The sequence below is a fragment of the Rhinatrema bivittatum genome, chromosome 8 (genome assembly GCF_901001135.1).
Source record: "Rhinatrema bivittatum chromosome 8, aRhiBiv1.1, whole genome shotgun sequence".
NCBI lineage: Eukaryota > Metazoa > Chordata > Amphibia > Gymnophiona > Rhinatrematidae > Rhinatrema > Rhinatrema bivittatum.
Window position 1 is genome coordinate 258,794,442 of NC_042622.1, and position 17,593 is coordinate 258,812,034.

A 17,593-nucleotide genomic window follows, 5' to 3' on the forward strand; every position below is an offset into this window, starting at 1 on the left:
GGAACATCATCTGCTCACCATCGCAGCTTCTCACATCGCTGGAGTGGACAATGTCCAAGCCGACTTCCTCAGTCGTCATCATCTCGACCCGGGGGAGTGGGAGCTGTGCGAAGAAGCCTTTCAGCTCATATGCAACAAGTGGTCCAGACCAGCAATGGATCTCATGGCAACATTCCAGAATTCCAAAGCCCCCTCGGTTCTTCAGCCGCAGAAGGGAGCGAGGAGCGGAAGGAGTAGATGCTCTAGTCATCCCTTGGCCACAGGACGTTCTTCTGTAATTGTTTCCACCCTGGCCTCTGGTTGGCAAGGTCCTGCGTCTGATAGAGGTACAACGAGTGGACGTTGTTTTAGTGGAACCGGAGTGGCCACTTCGTCCGTGGTTCGTGGATTTGATCAGTCTGGCGCTTAGATGGTCCTCTATGATTTCGGGATCTACCGTGCCTATTGTCTCAGGGTCCCATTTGTTTGGAAGAGGTCGAATGCTTCTGTCTAGTGGCATGGCTTTTGAGAGGCGCCAGTTAAAGAACAAAGGTTATTCCGATGCTGTGGTGGCTACTTTATTGTGTTCTCGTAAGCCTTCCACCTCGTTGGCGTATGTGAGAGTGTGAAGAAACTTGGCGCTCACGCACCAAGTTTTGAAACTTGGTGCGTGAGCGCCAATTAGATCCGGAGCAGGCTTCCATATCAGACATTTTGTCTTTTTTGCAAGCTGGCTTAGTGAAAGGTTTGTCCTGCAGTTCCTTATGAGTTCAAGTCGCAGCCCTTGGTTGCTTTCGGGGTAAGGTACGTGGAGTGTCCTTGTTGGCGCATCCGGATGTAGCGCGTTTTCTCCAAGGCGCAAAGCATCTACGTCCTCCGTTTCGGAATCCCTGTCCGGCATGGAGTTTAAATTTGGTTCTCAGGGCTCTGTGTACTGCACCTTTTGAACCCCTCAAACATACGACTTTGAAAGATCTTACGTTGAAGGTGGTTTTTCTTGTGGCCATTTCCTCGGCTCGTAGAATTTCGGAGTTACAGGCTTTGTCTTGCAGAGAGCCTTTTCTTAGGATTTCCGATGACTGAGTTTCCTTGCGAACTGTGCCTTCTTTTTTACCCAAAGTTGTTTCTTCTTTTCATCTAAATCAGTTGGTAGAGCTTCCAGCTTTTCTGTGTTTAGATCATACAGATCCTTCCTCCAAGGATCTCAAGAAACTGGACGTGCAACATGTGCTGTTGCGTTATCTTGAAGGTACCAATAGTTTTCGAATGTCAGATCATTTGTTTGTACTGTGGAGTGGTCCTCGTAAGGGTCATAAAGTTTCCAGGGCTATGATTGCTCGCTGGTTGAAAGAGACCATTCGGTCCGCTTATCTTCTGGCTCATCGGGATCTTCCGGTCGGTTTGAGGGCTCATTCCACTCGGTCGCAAGCTACGTCCTGGGCGGAATGTCAACAGGAGATTTGTAAGGCAGCGACTTGGAAGTCGTTGCACACTTTTGCTCATCGTCATCGTTTGGATGTCCAGGCTCTGAGTTCGGCAGCCTTCGGAGAGGGTGTTCTCCTAGCGGGACTCTCTGGGTCCCACCCCGAGTAAAACAGCTCTGGTACATCCCAGGGTCTGGACTGATCCAGGTACGTACAGGGAAAGGAAAATTGGTTCTTGTTCCTGTAGTACCATGGATCAGCCCGTTATGTCTGTGTATAGCAATTTTTTTCGGAGAGTCCGCTCATTCACTGTTTTTGGTGTATAAACTGCATTTTATGCTGTCTACTATTTCAATGTTTGCTTGTTTATTTTGGCGGTTCCTTGAGATTCTGCTTCCACTTAGGGTTTGTGATTAGGAAGTATGTTATATACAGTATAGTTAACCAGTTAATTTTAATGGTTAGACTTCTGCTTTGATATCGTTCAATACTGACGGACTGCAGGTGGCACCCCAGGGTATAAGTCAGTCAGTCAAATCTTTCTCTGTCTCCCTCTGCCGGATTGGTGACAAAACCCAGGGTCTGGACTGATCCATGGTACTACAGGAACGAAAATTAGCAAGTAAGAACCAATTTTCCTTTGAGAGCTATAAATCTGCCCTCCACATCCTATCTGTCCTTAACTCCCACTAGAGAACGTGCAAATAATATACCCACTCCGCAATATTTCTTTTTAACAGAAGCAGGAGCCAAATATTGTTGGGGGAAGAGTCTGTCCTATAGTAGATGTTCTGTGTGTTTAAGTAGATGAGTCTCCTCACAGAAAATAACATTGGCCTGCCAATTCCTAGCTTCCTCTTAGATGGAATGTCAAGCCCCTTAACATTAATATAAATTATTCGAAGATCTTCCATCCTAAAATATTAATAAGGAAATATGTCTCCCTCTGTAAATCCTGTCCTAAAAAGTCACTCCAACTCACAATATTTACATGCCCACGCACCAAATTGCTACCGTGCTCAAATTTCTAAGTAAATCCTTCTCCCCTCTCAAAACCCTCAACTCCAAATACCCCCTATAACCGATCCACTTTCCACCTATGTGGATCACCTCCTGGAGGAATGAGGTGGTCGTCATGTCTGGCCACCCCATCCCTGCCCCAATCGACCCCCCCCACCAGGAACAATTTATGAAATAGGAAAAAATGGAAAAAACATCCCCCGTGCCCCATTATAAAAGAAAAGATATAACATCACAAAAGAGCTTCAAGCAGAACCATAAAGCACCTGACCCCAGCATAACTGGACAGTAATAAACATGAAACGTCCAAGCAATTCATGCTGGGTGATCCCTGGATGACTGTGAGCCTCCCGAGTGTCATCAGAGTCTCCTGCTACCTTTCTCCATACTTTGCCATCTAGGTGTGTCGCTGCGTGATAGAGTACTTCCACCGGCAGATATGGAACCATCTGAAGAGGTGATGGCAATTCCCACTGCTTGAAGAATATCTGCTGCTTCTGTAACCTTAGAGATCCGAGATGTCACTCCAGCGATAGTGAAACTCAGGCCAAAGGGAAATAACCATCTATACTTGGTATTGTTACTGCAAAGCATAGCAACACAATTTCTGAACTCCCGGTGCTTTTGAATAGTAGAGATGGCCAAGTCCTGGTATATTTCCACCTTGTGACCCTTCCAGAACACAGGCCCTGATTTTCTAGCTGCCAGAGCAATGTCCTCCTTTTGAGAAAATCTATGAAAGCAGGCAATTATATCCCTGGAGTGATTTATTACGTGCTGCTCCCAGGGCCCTGTGTGCTCTTTCCGGCTTCACCTCCAGTGCTTCAGGAGATTCCGAATCTGAACCCAGGACTTGTGCACATATGCTAGACACCAATTGCAAATTCAGGGTTCTCCGGGATCCCCCTGAACCTCAGGTTAGCTCTCCGCGACCTGTTTTCCAGGTCCTCAGTCCGGTTTAATAAATCAGAGTTGTATTGCAGGAGTTTGTTTTGAGAGAGCTTGCAGCTTGCAAGCTCCGAGGCCTGGTCTTCCATGCGGACTTCAGTCTCCTTCACCCACCTCCCCAGGTCAGCCAAGTTCCCCTTCAATTCTGCCAGCAGGCCATGAATTTCTTTTTTTTAAGCCTGCCATATCGCTGCAGAGCTCTCCAAACCAATTTTAAAAAATCTACGTTGCTCAGTGCACCATCCCCCGCTCCGGCGCTACCATCCCCGCTCACCTGCTCTCCGCTGTCTGTGCTGGACTCATGCAGCATAGCAGCAATTGCGAAAGAAAATTTTTGCAGGTCTATTTTTTCCTGAGCTGCCATCGCTGCACCACAAGAAGCTGCCAGGATAAAAAAATCAGACGGTGTTGCCCTGCAGGAACCCGATGCAGAGGGATTTAGAAGGGTTGGCTCGGGAGCTCTGGGATCATGCGACCATTACCGACAGTGGCGTCACTTCCTCCCCAGGTGAATGATTTCTAAGCATGACAGAGGCAGTTAGTCTAGGAGGGTAAATCTGTCTTTGTGTGGATAGTGACAGGATAGTGTTTGTGTAAGCTCTTCTGTGCTGTGGTCTTAGTCATACATTTGGGGTGTAGAAATCACAAAAGTGCTATATGCGATGGGGGGTGAGATGCTGGTACTGACCAGTAGAAGGACTTCGGGATGATAGTGTCTGATAATCTCAAGATAATAAAACAGTATGGTCAGAGCCAGAATTATGGTAGGGGGCATAGGGAAAGGGGTAATCACTAGAAAAAAAAGATGTGATAATCCCTCTGTAAAGGTCATAGGTCATTGATGAAGCCTCATAGAGTACTGTATTCAATTCTGGAAGCATATCTCATAAAGGATAGAGAGAGACTAGAAATGGTCCAGAAAAAAGCAATTAAAAGCTATATGAGTTCAGACTGAATGACCTAAATATATATACCAGAGGAGAGGAGAGAGGGAAGATATGATAGATATTTAAATATCTTAAAGGTATTAATGCACCAAAAACCTTTTCCAATAGAAATAAACTTATAAAACTAGGGAGTCATGATGTGCTACTCCAAAAGAGTAGACTCTGAAACAATATCAGAAAATATTTTTTCTAAGGGAAGGTGGTGAGTGCCCTTCCAGAGAAGATGGTAGACTCAAAAATGGTGATGGAATTCAGATGGGTGTAGGATAATGGGTGCAGAGGATACCTACGGTCAAGCGGAAGCATGGCGCAGCAGTTCAACCCAAAAACAGCAGTAAAAGGAATGCACGGAGGTAACTTCACGGAGCAGCAATTATAACCCTAAATCAAAGGCACAGGGCTAACCTGCATAGAGCAGAGTTACAACCTTAAAACATCTTCCTGGGCAGACTGGATGGGCCATTTTGGTCTTTATCTGCCTTCATTTACTATGTTATCTGTGTTATTGTAGGTTAAATATATCCATCGAATGCAAGAGAGTTTCCAGCTTGGACCAAGCAACAGTGGACTGGGCCTTTGAATTAACTAAAACTAATATGGAAAGCTTGTAAGTACCTTTAGCTAGGTCAGGCATCTGAGGGAGAGCAGAGAAACATGGTGATCTTATTAGACATGCAATGGTGTTAACTGCCTGGCAGGCCTCCATGGGGGGCCTTGAAAATAGACTGTGTCTTCCACATCATATAGAGCCCTGAGAAACATGGGTAACAGCAGCGTAAGCCTGGATTTCCCGCATGGGGGAGGAGGGTAGAGGCTTGCTGTGGTATTGCAGATACACTAAGCTGGCAATCAGAATTTGTGTGAGGCAAGGTAAATGTATCGTGGTCTCTAAACAGTTCCTCTTATTTGGCATATGTCACTTCCTGCACAAACTTATCTACTCCACATTCTAAACAGGTCCATGTTTGAACTGCACCCATCTCTAATTAGTAAACTGGTAGGCAGAACAATTAGTTCATTAGTTATTCAGGTATTATTGATTTCTTCTGATTAATTTCTTCCTTGTGATTTAGAGATTTCTAGGACGTATGAGATGTTTCTTATGGCATAAGATGTTCATGCCACGCAATGTGAGATAACCAGTCATTCTCTGCTTCCCAGTCTTCATTCAAACCACATATAATAAGCCATTCTTATGTTCTTATTCTATGTGCCACTCTCAGGACGGCTCCATCAGTAGTGTGTGACCTCGAGCACTTTCTCAGTAGTCTTCATAGAATCTTAGAGCACTGTTTTTATTTCCCTCCTCCACAGATATGAGCAGAGCGAGTGGGGGTGGAAGGACCGGGAGAAGCGGGACGAGTTGACAGATGAAAGAGCATGGTACTTGATTGCGTGGGAGGAAGGCCCTTCCCCAGTGGCCTTCATTCATTTCCGTTTCGATGTGGAGTGCGGAGATGAAGTCCTATACTGGTGCGCCCTGACTTTTTTTTTTTTTTTCCCATGTGCGCATGGATGCACACAGGATACTTAAGGAGTTCTGTTTTTGATGTGTTTTGCTTGCTACATATGGGATGAATTACTCTAGACTTCAGTAGCTCTCTGAGAGTTTGGTGTCTATCTCTACCCTGGTACCAGAGTAGCACTGGGTTAAGATAGGCCAAATTAACACAGGAAAATCAACTTTCTTGTCCTCTCTCCTTAAGGAAACTGTTTTATCCCAGGACAAGCAGGATGCTAGTCCTCACATATGGGTGACATCAGTAATGGAGCCCTATGTACGGAAAACTTCTATAAAAGTTTCTATGAAACTTTTGACTGGCACCAGAGTGCCTACTGAGCATGCCCAGCATGTCATGATATTCCCTGCCACAGGGGTCTCCCTTCAGTCTTCTTTTTTCCGCGAAGCAGTTAGCCTCGCGGTCGTTAGGAGTCCTGTGGAATTCTCCACAACTTTTACTTACAGAAAAGTTAAAAAACTTCAAACCGCAAAGGGTCTCCCCTTAGTAACACCGATCGCGGTAAGTTTTTCCATTTTCGCGGTTCCGTTCCGCTTTTTCCAAATTTTTTGTCCTGAGTCATTGGCCGTCGATGGCTGTCCGGCCCCAAAATGGCTTCAGGCTTCAAAAAGTGTCCCAAATGCACCAGGAACATATCCATTACGGACCCTCACCAGGACTGTCCTCTGTCTCGGTGAAGGGCATGATGTAAAAACTTGTCCCTTGTGTGCCACGATGACTTCAAAGGGCCGACGTCTACGAGTGGAGAAAATGGAGCAGTTGTTTAAAATACAGATTGTATCAGCTCCATCCACCTCAACACAATCGTCTCCGGCTGGGTCGATTCGAAAAGTCGTATTTAAAAAACGTCTACCAGGTGAGTCAGGAGACGCTCCCCTTTCCTCCCCCTCACCATCGTCCAGGGCGTCGACATCGGGCAGTGAAAAAGCCCGCGAAAAAGACAAGCATCGGCATCATAGGCCGCATACGGCATCCGCTACCTCGATACCCGGTGAGCCATCGACAGAGGGCGGTACACCGACTAAGAAACCTCGGCTCCAGGGTCAGGCTTCAGAGCCATCGACAGGGCGATCCCCGCCGATTCCGGCGCAGGGAACCGTGCCTCCTCGGCTCTGAGGAGGTACCGGCATCGCCGCCACCACCTCCCCCCATGGGTGCTCTGTTCTCACCATCCATGCGGGCGGAACTTGATGTATATATACGTCAAGCGGTCAGAGATGCTTTCATCGAGGCGATGCCACGACCTCAGCCATCTACACCAGCGATGCCCTCGACACCGATCCCGATGACATCCCCGGATCCAACACTGGTGCTCTCGATGCCGATTCCACCGCAACCGTCGATGCCGATGGTGCCGGTTCTGGCGTCTATGCCAACGATGCCGTCGATTCCCATTCGGCCACCGGCACCGATGCCACCATCGATGACAGTTCAAGAATCCTCCATTTTTCAACCATTAATGGATAAATTGGATTCCCTAATTCAGGCTTTTTCTGCTTCACCTCAGGAATTGGATCCACATCAAGAACCACTGCCTGGTCCATCAGGAATTATTCCGCCTGTCAGACCACGTACCCCAATGTCTGAGGTCCCATTTAATCCACTTAGACCATCAGAACATCCACTAGATACTGGTACTGACTCAGAGAATGATATATCATCTGAAGAAGATATCCTATCTGAACCTTCACCACCAGAGGACAGAAGGAAATCACCATCAGAAGATCTTTCCTTCTCTAATTTCATAAAAGAAATGTCTGACACTATCCCATTCTCTCTCCTCTCAGAAATAGACACTAGGCAGAAAACCTTGGAGGTCCTTCAGTTTGTGGATCCCCCTAAAGAAATACTAGCCATTCCAGTGCACGAGGTCCTGCAAGAGCTAATGTACCGGATGTGGGAGCCCCCTGGCTCTGTGGCAGCAGTTAATAAACGAGTTGATGCCACTTATCTCGTACAACCCATTCCAGGGTTCCAAAAGTCTCAATTGCCACACCAATCTGTAGTGGTTGAATCAGCCCAGAAAAAGGCTAAGAGGCTCAAACAACATGCTTCCACACCTCCAGGTAAAGACAGTCGTTTCCTTGACAGCTTAGGAAGAAAAATCTTCCAAGGAGCAATGCTGGTTTCACGAATAAACTCATACCAACTATTCATGAACCAGTATCAACGTGACCTGTGGAAACAGGTTGAAACACTTTCCCAACATTTACCTGACCAATTTTAGGACGGTTTCCTTCGCCTCGTGCATAAGGGCCTAGAAGCAGGCAAGCACGAGGTGAGAGCCACTTACGATTCCTTTGAAACAGCCTCCCGGTTATCGGCATCAGGTATCACAGCTCGAAGATGGGCCTGGTTGAAATCTTCTGAACTCAGACCAGAAGTACAAGAAAGGTTGGCAGACCTACCTTGTCTAGGGGAAAACCTTTTTGGAGACAAGGTCAAAGAGGCGGTGGCAACCATAAAGGACCACACGGAAACCCTGAAACAGTTGTCTCAACTTCCTCAGGAGACACATCAACCTTCTAGGAGGCCTCCTAGAAGAGAAGTCAGGAAACCGTACTATTGCCCTCGACGATATTATCCTCCTGCTACCAGAGCCAGACAGCAACGCCCTACACAGCGTTCCCAAACTCGACAGAGGCCTACTAGGCCCCAGCAGCCTGCGCCTACTGCATCCACGTCAGGCTTTTGAAAACCAGCCAGAGAGCAGAAACCATTCCCAAAATCCTCTTCCACACTTACCAGTGGGAGGTCGAATAGCTTATTACCATCAAACTTGGACCTCCATCACAACAGACCAATGGGTACTCTCAATTAGAGCTCAAGGGTACCGCTTGGATTTCCTCACTGTACCAAACGAAAATCCTCCTCTTTCATCTTGGACAGTGTCTCATCACTCCACAATTCTACAAGCAGAATTATCCACCCTTCTGAATGCCAGGGCCATAGAACAAGTTCCCAGGCCTCGGTGGGGCAGAGGATTCTACTCCCGATATTTCCTCATTCCAAAGAAAACTGGAGGCCTACGTCCTATTCTAGACCTCAGAAATCTCAACAAATTTCTAAAGAAAGAGAAATTCAGGATGGTATCGTTAGGCACCATGCTACCTCTTCTTCAAAAAGGAGATTGGCTCTGCTCTCTGGATCTTCAAGACACTTACGCTCACATTCCCATCTTTCCCCCTCATCGACAGTACCTGTGATTTCTGGTGGAAGGGCAACACTTCCAATATCGAGTATTACCATTCAGCCTAGCCTCAGCACCTCGAGTATTCACAAAGTGTCTTGCAGTAGCGGTGGCACATCTTCACAAACAAAGAGTGCATGTGTTTCCTTACTTGGACGACTGGCTCATCAGGAGTCAAACACAAAGCGGAGCTCTCACTTCTCTCAAGCTCACAATAAAGTTGCTTCACTCCTTGGGATTCCTCATCAATTACGAGAAATCCCATCTCTCACCATCTCACCAGTTGCAGTTCATAGGTGCAGATCTCAACACCATCACAGCAAAAGCTTTTCTTCCAAGAGACTGTGCTCAAGCGCTCGTTCTCCTAGCGCACTCTATTCGCAATCAGTCTCGAGTTACAGCTCATCAGTGCCTCACCCTACTCGGACACATGGCCTCAACAGTTCATGTCACTCCCATGGCCAGACTGACCATGCGACTAATGCAATGGACACTCAAAGATCAGTGGATTCAAGCCATTCAACCATTGTCCACTCCCATTCAGATAACACAAGATCTGAACTCTTCCCTTCTCTGGTGGACGTCTAAGGATCAACTTGCTCAAGGGCCTACCTTTCCAGCAACCAGTTCCACAAATGACTTTAACTACAGATGCATCCACCTTAGGGTGGGGAGCACATATTGGTCATCTAAAGACGCAGGGCACGTGGACAAAACAAGAAGCCTCCTTTCAAATAAACTTTCTGGAGCTTCGAGCTATACGCTATGCACTACATGCGTTCAAGGACTGCCTTTCACACAAGACTGTTCTGATCCAAACGGACAACACAGTAGCCATGTGGTACATCAACAAACAAGGGGGAACAGGTTCCTACCTCCTTTGTCAGGAAGCAGCTCAAATTTGGGACTGGGCCCTAGCACACTCAATTCTTCTACGGGCCACCTACCTAGCAGGCATCCACAACACAGTAGCGGATCGCCTCAGCCGTCACTTCCAACCACACGAGTGGTCTCTAGACCCAACGCTAGCAACCAAGATATTTCAACGGTGGGGTCAACCAACAATAGATCTCTTTGCATCCCATCTGAACCACAAAGTGAACAATTACTGCTCTCTCCTCTGGCAGCAGAACAGCCTACCAAGGGACGCCTTTGCTCGCCATTGGAACTCAGGCCTGTTATATGCGTATCCACCGATACCACTCATAACCAAAACTCTAGTGAAGCTTCAACAGGACAAGGGGACCATGATACTCATAGCCCCTTACTGGCCTCGACAAGTATGGTTCCCCACACTTCTAGATCTCTCAGTCAGGGATCCAGTTCGCCTGGGAGTAGCTCCCAATCTCATAACTCAGGAACAGAGTCAGTTGCGCCATCCCAACCTTCAATCCCTGTCCCTGACAGCATGGATGTTGAAAGCTTGATCTTCCAACCACTCAACCTTCCAACCACTATATCTCAAGTGCTAATAGCCTCACGTAAACCTTCCACTAGAAATAATTATTCTTACAAATGGAAACGGTTTACTTTGTGGTGCACTCAGAAAGCACTAGATCCTTTCACTTGCCCCACTACCTCACTACTAGATTACCTATACCATCTTTCAGACTCTGGTCTTAAGACTTCATCTGTAAGAGTACACTTGAGTGCAATCTCAGCTTATCATAGCAAGCTGGGAGACACACCTATATCTACACAGCCTCTCGTCAGTAAATTCATGAGAGGCCTAACTCACATTAAACCTCCAGTTCATTCCCCAAGCATACAATGGGACCTGAACGTAGTCTTAACCAGGCTTATGCGTTCTCCATTTGAACCCATAGATACCTGTGACCTTAAATTTCTCACTTGGAAAACGGTTTTCCTTATAGCCATTACATCAGCTAGAAGGGTCGGCGAACTACAAGCTCTAGTCACATACGAACCCTTTACAAAGTTCCTACATGACAGGGTGGTCCTCCGTACTCATCCTAAATTCCTTCCAAAAGTAGTCACGGAATTCCACCTCAATCAATCTATAGTTTTACCAACATTCTTTCCAAGGCCTCATTCTCACCAGGGAGAAAGAGCCTTACATACCTTGGACTGTAAGCGTGCATTATCTTTCTACTTAAACCGCACTACAGTCCATAGGAAATCCAGTCAACTATTTGTATCCTATAAGAACATAAGAAAATGCCATACTGGGTCAGACCAAGGGTCCATCAAGCCCAGCATCCTGTTTCCAACAGTGGCCAATCCAGGCCATAAGAACCTGGCAAGTACCCAAAAACTAAGTCTATTCCATGTTACCATTACTAATGGCAGTGGCTATTCTCTAAGTGAAATTAATAGCAGGTAATGGACTTCTCCTCCAAGAACTTATCCAATCCTTTTTTAAACACTGCTATACTAACTGCACTAACCACATCCTCTGGCAACAAATTCCAGAGTTTAATTGTGTGTTGAGTAAAAAAACTTCTCAGATTAATTTTAACAAACCTGGTAAACCAGTGGGTAAACATACTTTGTCAAATTGGCTAGCAGATTGCATACAATTTTGTTATGAGAAGGCAGGCCTTACTCTTCAAGGGCGAGTAAAAGCACATGCAGTCAGAGCAATGTCAACTTCAGTAGCGCACCTTCGCTCTGTACCTATTCTGGACATTTGTAAAGCAGCAACATGGAGTTCTCTTCACACCTTTGCAGCTCACTATTGTTTAGACAAAGAAGGAAGACAAGATTCAGCCTATGGACAATCTGTCTTAAAGAACTTGTTTCCAGTGTAATCCCAACTCCTTCTACATCCAACCTGCTGTGATCTTTGGCTGATTCATTTCATCAACAATACTTCACTGTTGCTTCACTACAAAATGACTCAGCCTCTAGCTTGCTAATCACCCATATGTGAGGACTAGCATCCTGCTTGTCCTGGGATAAAGCAAAATTGCTTACCTTGTAATAGGTGTTATCCCAGGACAGCAGGATGTAGTCCTCACGAAACCCACCCGCCACCCCGCGGAGTTGGGTCCGATACGTTTTATTATTTTATTTTTGGCTAACGCTAATTGCTACAAAACAAGACCGAAGGGAGACCCCTGTGGCAGGGAATATCATGACATGCTGGCCTTGCTCAGTAGGCACTCTGGTGCCAGTCAAAAGTTTCATAGAAACTTTTATAGAAGTTTTCTGTACATAGGGCTCCATTACTGATGTCACCCATATGTGAGGACTACATCCTGCTGTCCTGGGATAACACCTATTACAAGGTAAGCAGTTTTACTTTTTCCCAGGTGACAGATGTTGTGAACCCATGATTTATTTATTTATTTAACACTTTTCTATACCGACCTTCATAGTTAAAAACCATATTGGATCGGTTTACATCAAACAGGGTAAAAACTGTAGCGACAAATAACGTAAGTCAACAAAAGAAGTGGAAGAGGCAAAGTTACATTCATCAGGGAGTAAGAACTTGGAGGCTTAATCAGCTGGAAAGATAGGTTAGAGCAGGCAGAAATTATAAATATAATACCATTGGTAAGATAGATTAAGGCATAATATGATTAGGATATTTGATAATTGTACTTGATCTCTCTCTCACCAGCTATGAAGCACAGTTAGAAATCAAGGTGAGGAGGAAAGGCCTGGGGAAGTTCCTTATACAGATCCTACAGCTCATGGCAAACAGGTCAGTTTCTCGCTGCAAACCACATGGTGTCTTAGTATGGGGGATGAGGGCTAATATAACACTCATTTGGATATAATCCAGCAGTAGAAAAGTTTTTGGTACAGCTATTGAGATGAGCTATTGTGCGTTTTGTGCTGAGCTGGGCTAGGTGGTCCATTGGCTATTGGTGCAGTCCTATCAAACCACTGATTATCTTTGATTGCTCCCTTTCCAGCACACAGATGAAGAAAGTCATGCTAACAGTGTTCAAACACAACCACAGTGCCTACCAGTTCTTCCGGGAAGCACTACAGTAAGCTGCTAATATTTGCTTCTCCTTATGGTTTAGGTGCCTATGGGCTGCACTATGATCCCACTGAATCTCATTTGATCGTTCATAACGAGCACTGAATGCTTTTTTTCCTCTCTGTCACCAGAGAGTGCTACAGCACCTGTTCTACGTATGAAACGGGACATAGGAAAAGGAGAATATACAAAGCAATGAGTGTGATGGCTGGCTGATAAGAGGTGGATGGTATGGTACAAGGTAGATGGCTTCCTGATGAGAGCTGAGTGGGAAAAGACTAAGGACAGAGGCCATGTATGACTGCTTCCTGACAAGAGACTGATGTAGGTGGGATATTTAACAAAGATTGTGCTCTATGGGTCCTGATGATAGACAGATGTTGTAAGGCATGAGAAAAAAGGTAACTTTTAGTACATACCCAGATCAGTCTAGACTCCTGGATTTTGCATTCCTTCCAGCAGATTGAGACAGAGAGTTTTTTCCTGCAGATAAGCAGGCTGAATTAGCCATGCTGTCTTGGGGAGTGCCCTCTAGCTGCCTGGTGCGGGAACTTCTCATGGAACATTCAAAACTTCGCCCCTGCATGTATTTTCCCGCACAGGAACGGTCGCGGGTTCTTCTCCTGTATTCTTCTCTCTTTCCTCTAATTCCTCATGTAAGGGAACCCCAAACAGCACTTTTCAGTGCTTCCATGACCCCGAAGGTGCCTGGGTTTAAGTTCTGCCAATGTGGAAAAATTATGTCGGTCATCAACGGACATAATTATTGGTATTTATGCTTAGGGCCTGATCACAATCAGGCATCCAGCTGGGACTACAGCAGGATGTAGCCCAGGGCGCAGCGGCAGCGTGCCGCGAAGATCGCAAGGCTCCAGGAGTCAGAGGTGGTCCCAATGGGGTCTTATGCCCCTATGCAGCGTTCGGCCCAGGAGGCCGGATGGCAGAAAGAGGTTATCTTCCTTGGAACCTTCCACGAGTAAGTCTAAAGGGCCAAGGCCCCTGAAACAGCCGGTAGGGCTAGCAGATCCTGGAGAACTCAGCCAGGGCCCTGGCTATATCCAGTGCATTGGCAGAGCCGAAACAAAATGGCCAGTCTCCATGTGCAGTGGCCGCACCGCCTTTACGGGATAGCCAATGCAGTGTTGGAGCGTCAGATACTATGCAGGGACACGATCGAGGCAACTATTCTGATGCAAACCATCGATTTGCGCATTCAGCGCAGAAGCATAAAATACTGATGCACCATGCGCCAGACTGTACTCAGATGCAATTAATGCATCCGAAGTCGACGCATGCATCGTTGCATATAAAGGCAAAAGCGAAGCTGCAGAACTTGCCACCGACGCATAACCGTCGTACGTCGCAGGACCCCCTCATCACCCCTGGAGGATTTGTCCTATTCAAAATTCATAGAAAAGGTAGGAGCCATGCTAAACCTTGTAACTAAGAAACTACCGACCCCAGAGCTGAGGTCTATGTTCTATTAAAATTTTTGATGTCCTGACAGGCTTATGGAAAAGGTATGGAAGTTGCCATTTTCTACCCCTGGAACCTCTAGGAAGACGGATTTGAAATTTGGGCTGCAGAAGTTTGCCCTCTTTGGCCCAGACCAATTGCCGCATGCATCAATAGTGGTTGAATCCATGATGAAGCGGGCCAGAAAGACCCTTCTGTATTCCAGCTCCCCCCCCCCCCCCCCCCCCCCCGAGTAAGAACTGCCATTATTTTAGATGACTTTGGGGAAAAAGGTGTTTCAGGGATCTATGTTTAATGCCAAGATCCAACACCACCAGTTTTATATAACCCAGTATCTATATGAGCGACTCTAATCCCTAAAGCCAGATAGTGACCAACCTAAGGGACCCAGTGCCAGGCTGTCGCTGATATGGAGGAATGCCTGTGGCATTTACTTCGGACAATCTATGAAGGCTTTGACATGTCCACCAGAACTTCGGCGACGGCTATTACCGCCAGAAGAATGCCCTGGCCTGGATTCAAACAAGCGCAGTTCAGGACGACATCCATGAAAAACTAGTGGACCTTCCATGTCTGTAGGATAACTTGTTTGGTGATAAGTTCAGAGAAACTGTGCCCTAGCTCAAGGAGCAGAGTATAGCGGTGTCCTCCTTACAGCACCCTCAGAACATAATGCCTGCGAGGCATTACTACCCTGCCTACTGGAAGCCCTTTTATCCACGACGATCCTACAGGCCATTCTCCAGTTGCAGATCGCCTTCCTACCAAGTACAAAGACCACAAACACAACAAACTCAAAGTGGTTGCGGATGGTCCCAGCGTGCACCGAATCCGGCGCCAGCTCTGGCAAAATCCCAACAGCCTTTTTTTGAAAATAACCCAGCCATAGCTACAGCAAACTGTAGGAGGTCACCTTACTTCCTTTGTCCAGGAATGGATTCAAATCACATCCGATCGTTGGGTTCTCAATATCATCCTGTTGCGTTCTTGCCTATTTTTGCCCTCGCTCCACCCTCTCTACCTTGTGGCGACTCCCTTCAGGTCTGACGGACAGATGCTGCCGCGGCTGCTTCTCGCCATTTGTTTCCTGGAATCCCCGGGCTGGCCTGACGCCACGGATCCGCCATGTTCCTGATGATGTAAGGGCGTGCGCGCACGCGCTCCAGAGATGTACCGGCGAGGGCGCGAACCTTGGGGGCGTCCCCCCCGTAGTGATGTAATCAGTTTTCAATTTAAAAGGTCTTTGTTTGCTAACCTCAAACGAGTTAGCAAGGAACTCCAACGGGACTTGCTTCAGCAGTCCACGCTACTTGCAACTACGATCCGAGTCAGCAAGGGGAAACCTTTCTCCATTGCTTGGCCTTTTCCAACTTACCAGGATTACCCGCTCCTCGGGGGCAACGCTCTCTCTCTTCTTGATTTCAGATTGCTGAAAGGGATCTGGTACTTGCTCCTCGAGGGCCTATGTTTCAGAAGACTCCTATTGCCTGGAGGCGATCGCAGACCTGAACACTGTGAATCCTATTACAAACAGGAACCGGTACTCACTCCACGAGGGCCCATGTTCCTAATCTGTAAGACTCCCTTCAGTCTGACATCGCAGGTACGGAGTTCGTGAGTTACCATTGCAGATTGCATATAGGAACCGGTACTCGCTCCACGAGGGCCTATGTTCCTAATACCTTTCTCAAACCCCCTTTTTCCTCAGAAGATATCACATACCTATATCTTATGGATTACTATTACAGATTAACAGATAGGAACCGGTACTCGCTCCATGAGGGCCTATGTTCCTAAATCTCTCCTAGCCTCTCTTCTATTCCAGAAGCCATCCCATACACAGTGATTGTGAGTTCTATTTCAGACTGCCTTTGGGAACCAGTACTCGCCTGTGGCTCCTGTTCCTGAATACTGAAGACTCTCTTGCATAAGAAGACATTACAAATATCTACAAGTGTGAGTGTATCATCTACCACTGCATACCCTGTCTACTCACTACCTATAGTCTCTCCTTACAGCTCAGCAACTCAGAGATCGTAGTTCCAGTATCAGAGGGACTTCAGCCCTGCCGGGCACTTCAGCTCACTACTGCCACCTCTGGTGGTTCTACTTCCAGTCTAATAAAGAACTATCTGTGTTTGTCTCAATACTCCAGCCTAGCCGGTGGTCCCTCTCAGGATCTCTACTTGAGGGCGCTGTCATCTGCCATCGGCCCAGGGATTCACTATTTCTACTAAGTGTTACTCCTTACACTAATAGAGCGGTATTATCTTTTACCACTCTGTGGGAGCCAACCATATCAGACCATTACTCCTCTCTTTGCGGAAGCTGATCCATATCAGATAGCTAACTCCCTGTGGAGATCATACACGTTACTGGCTCATCAGGAACAAAGCTTACAGTTTGCTACTACTCCACTCTGGTGGAGCAGAGCACTAACCGATTACTAACTCCTCCTCCCTTTGGGAGGAACTGACCTCTACCAGACCCCTCGCTCTGCCCTCCTGGCGGGGTGAACGCTAATAGATTGCTAACTTCTTAGCAAGGTCTGTAACACATCCAGAATGGGTACTGCCTAAATTTCTGAACCTTTCCGATGTCACACCTTTCTCCATCTGTGAAGGGGGGAAAGGATCCTACCTCTCCTCAGTCACAAATTCCAGTCGCTGCTTCATCAGCGGGTGATTCAGGAGGTGCCTTGACATCAGCAGCACCATGGATTTTATTCCCAATACTTCCTCATCCCCAAAAAGAGCAGAGGTTTAAGGCCAATTTTGGACCTCAGAGGCCTGAATCATTTCCTTCAACGGGAGTTCAAGATGACGTCTCTGAAAACCATTTTGCCTTTTCTGCAACCCAATGATTGGATGTGCTCATTAGACCTCAAAGATGCCTATGCTCACATTCCGATGCACCCCTTTTCCTGGCACTACCTTTGTTTTCAGGTTCGCAACCGACACTTGAGCGATCCAAAAATGCATTGCAGATAGGTCTGATCTGGTTCTCATAGTGTTGGCGTGGCCCAGACAACCCTGGTACGCCTACCTCATATACCTCTCCATTCTACCACCGGTCCTTTTTCCAAACAGAGTAGATCTACTGACACAGGAGGAAGGGTTGCTACTGCATCC

At 46.8% G+C, this 17,593-nt stretch overlaps 1 protein-coding gene across 3 annotated transcripts in view; it reads left to right on the plus strand.

The window, feature by feature from the left end:
* NAA40 (N(alpha)-acetyltransferase 40, NatD catalytic subunit) overlaps nucleotides 1–17,593 on the plus strand; it is an 82,592-nt gene that overhangs the window by 39,035 nt on the left and 25,964 nt on the right. For all 3 annotated transcript variants that reach the window (XM_029614716.1, XM_029614715.1, XM_029614717.1), the window contains exons 4-7: nucleotides 4,830–4,925; nucleotides 5,633–5,791; nucleotides 12,618–12,701; nucleotides 12,916–12,993. In XM_029614716.1, coding sequence (XP_029470576.1) covers nucleotides 4,830–4,925; nucleotides 5,633–5,791; nucleotides 12,618–12,701; nucleotides 12,916–12,993 — 417 coding nt within the window. The remainder of the gene's footprint in view (nucleotides 1–4,829; nucleotides 4,926–5,632; nucleotides 5,792–12,617; nucleotides 12,702–12,915; nucleotides 12,994–17,593) is intronic.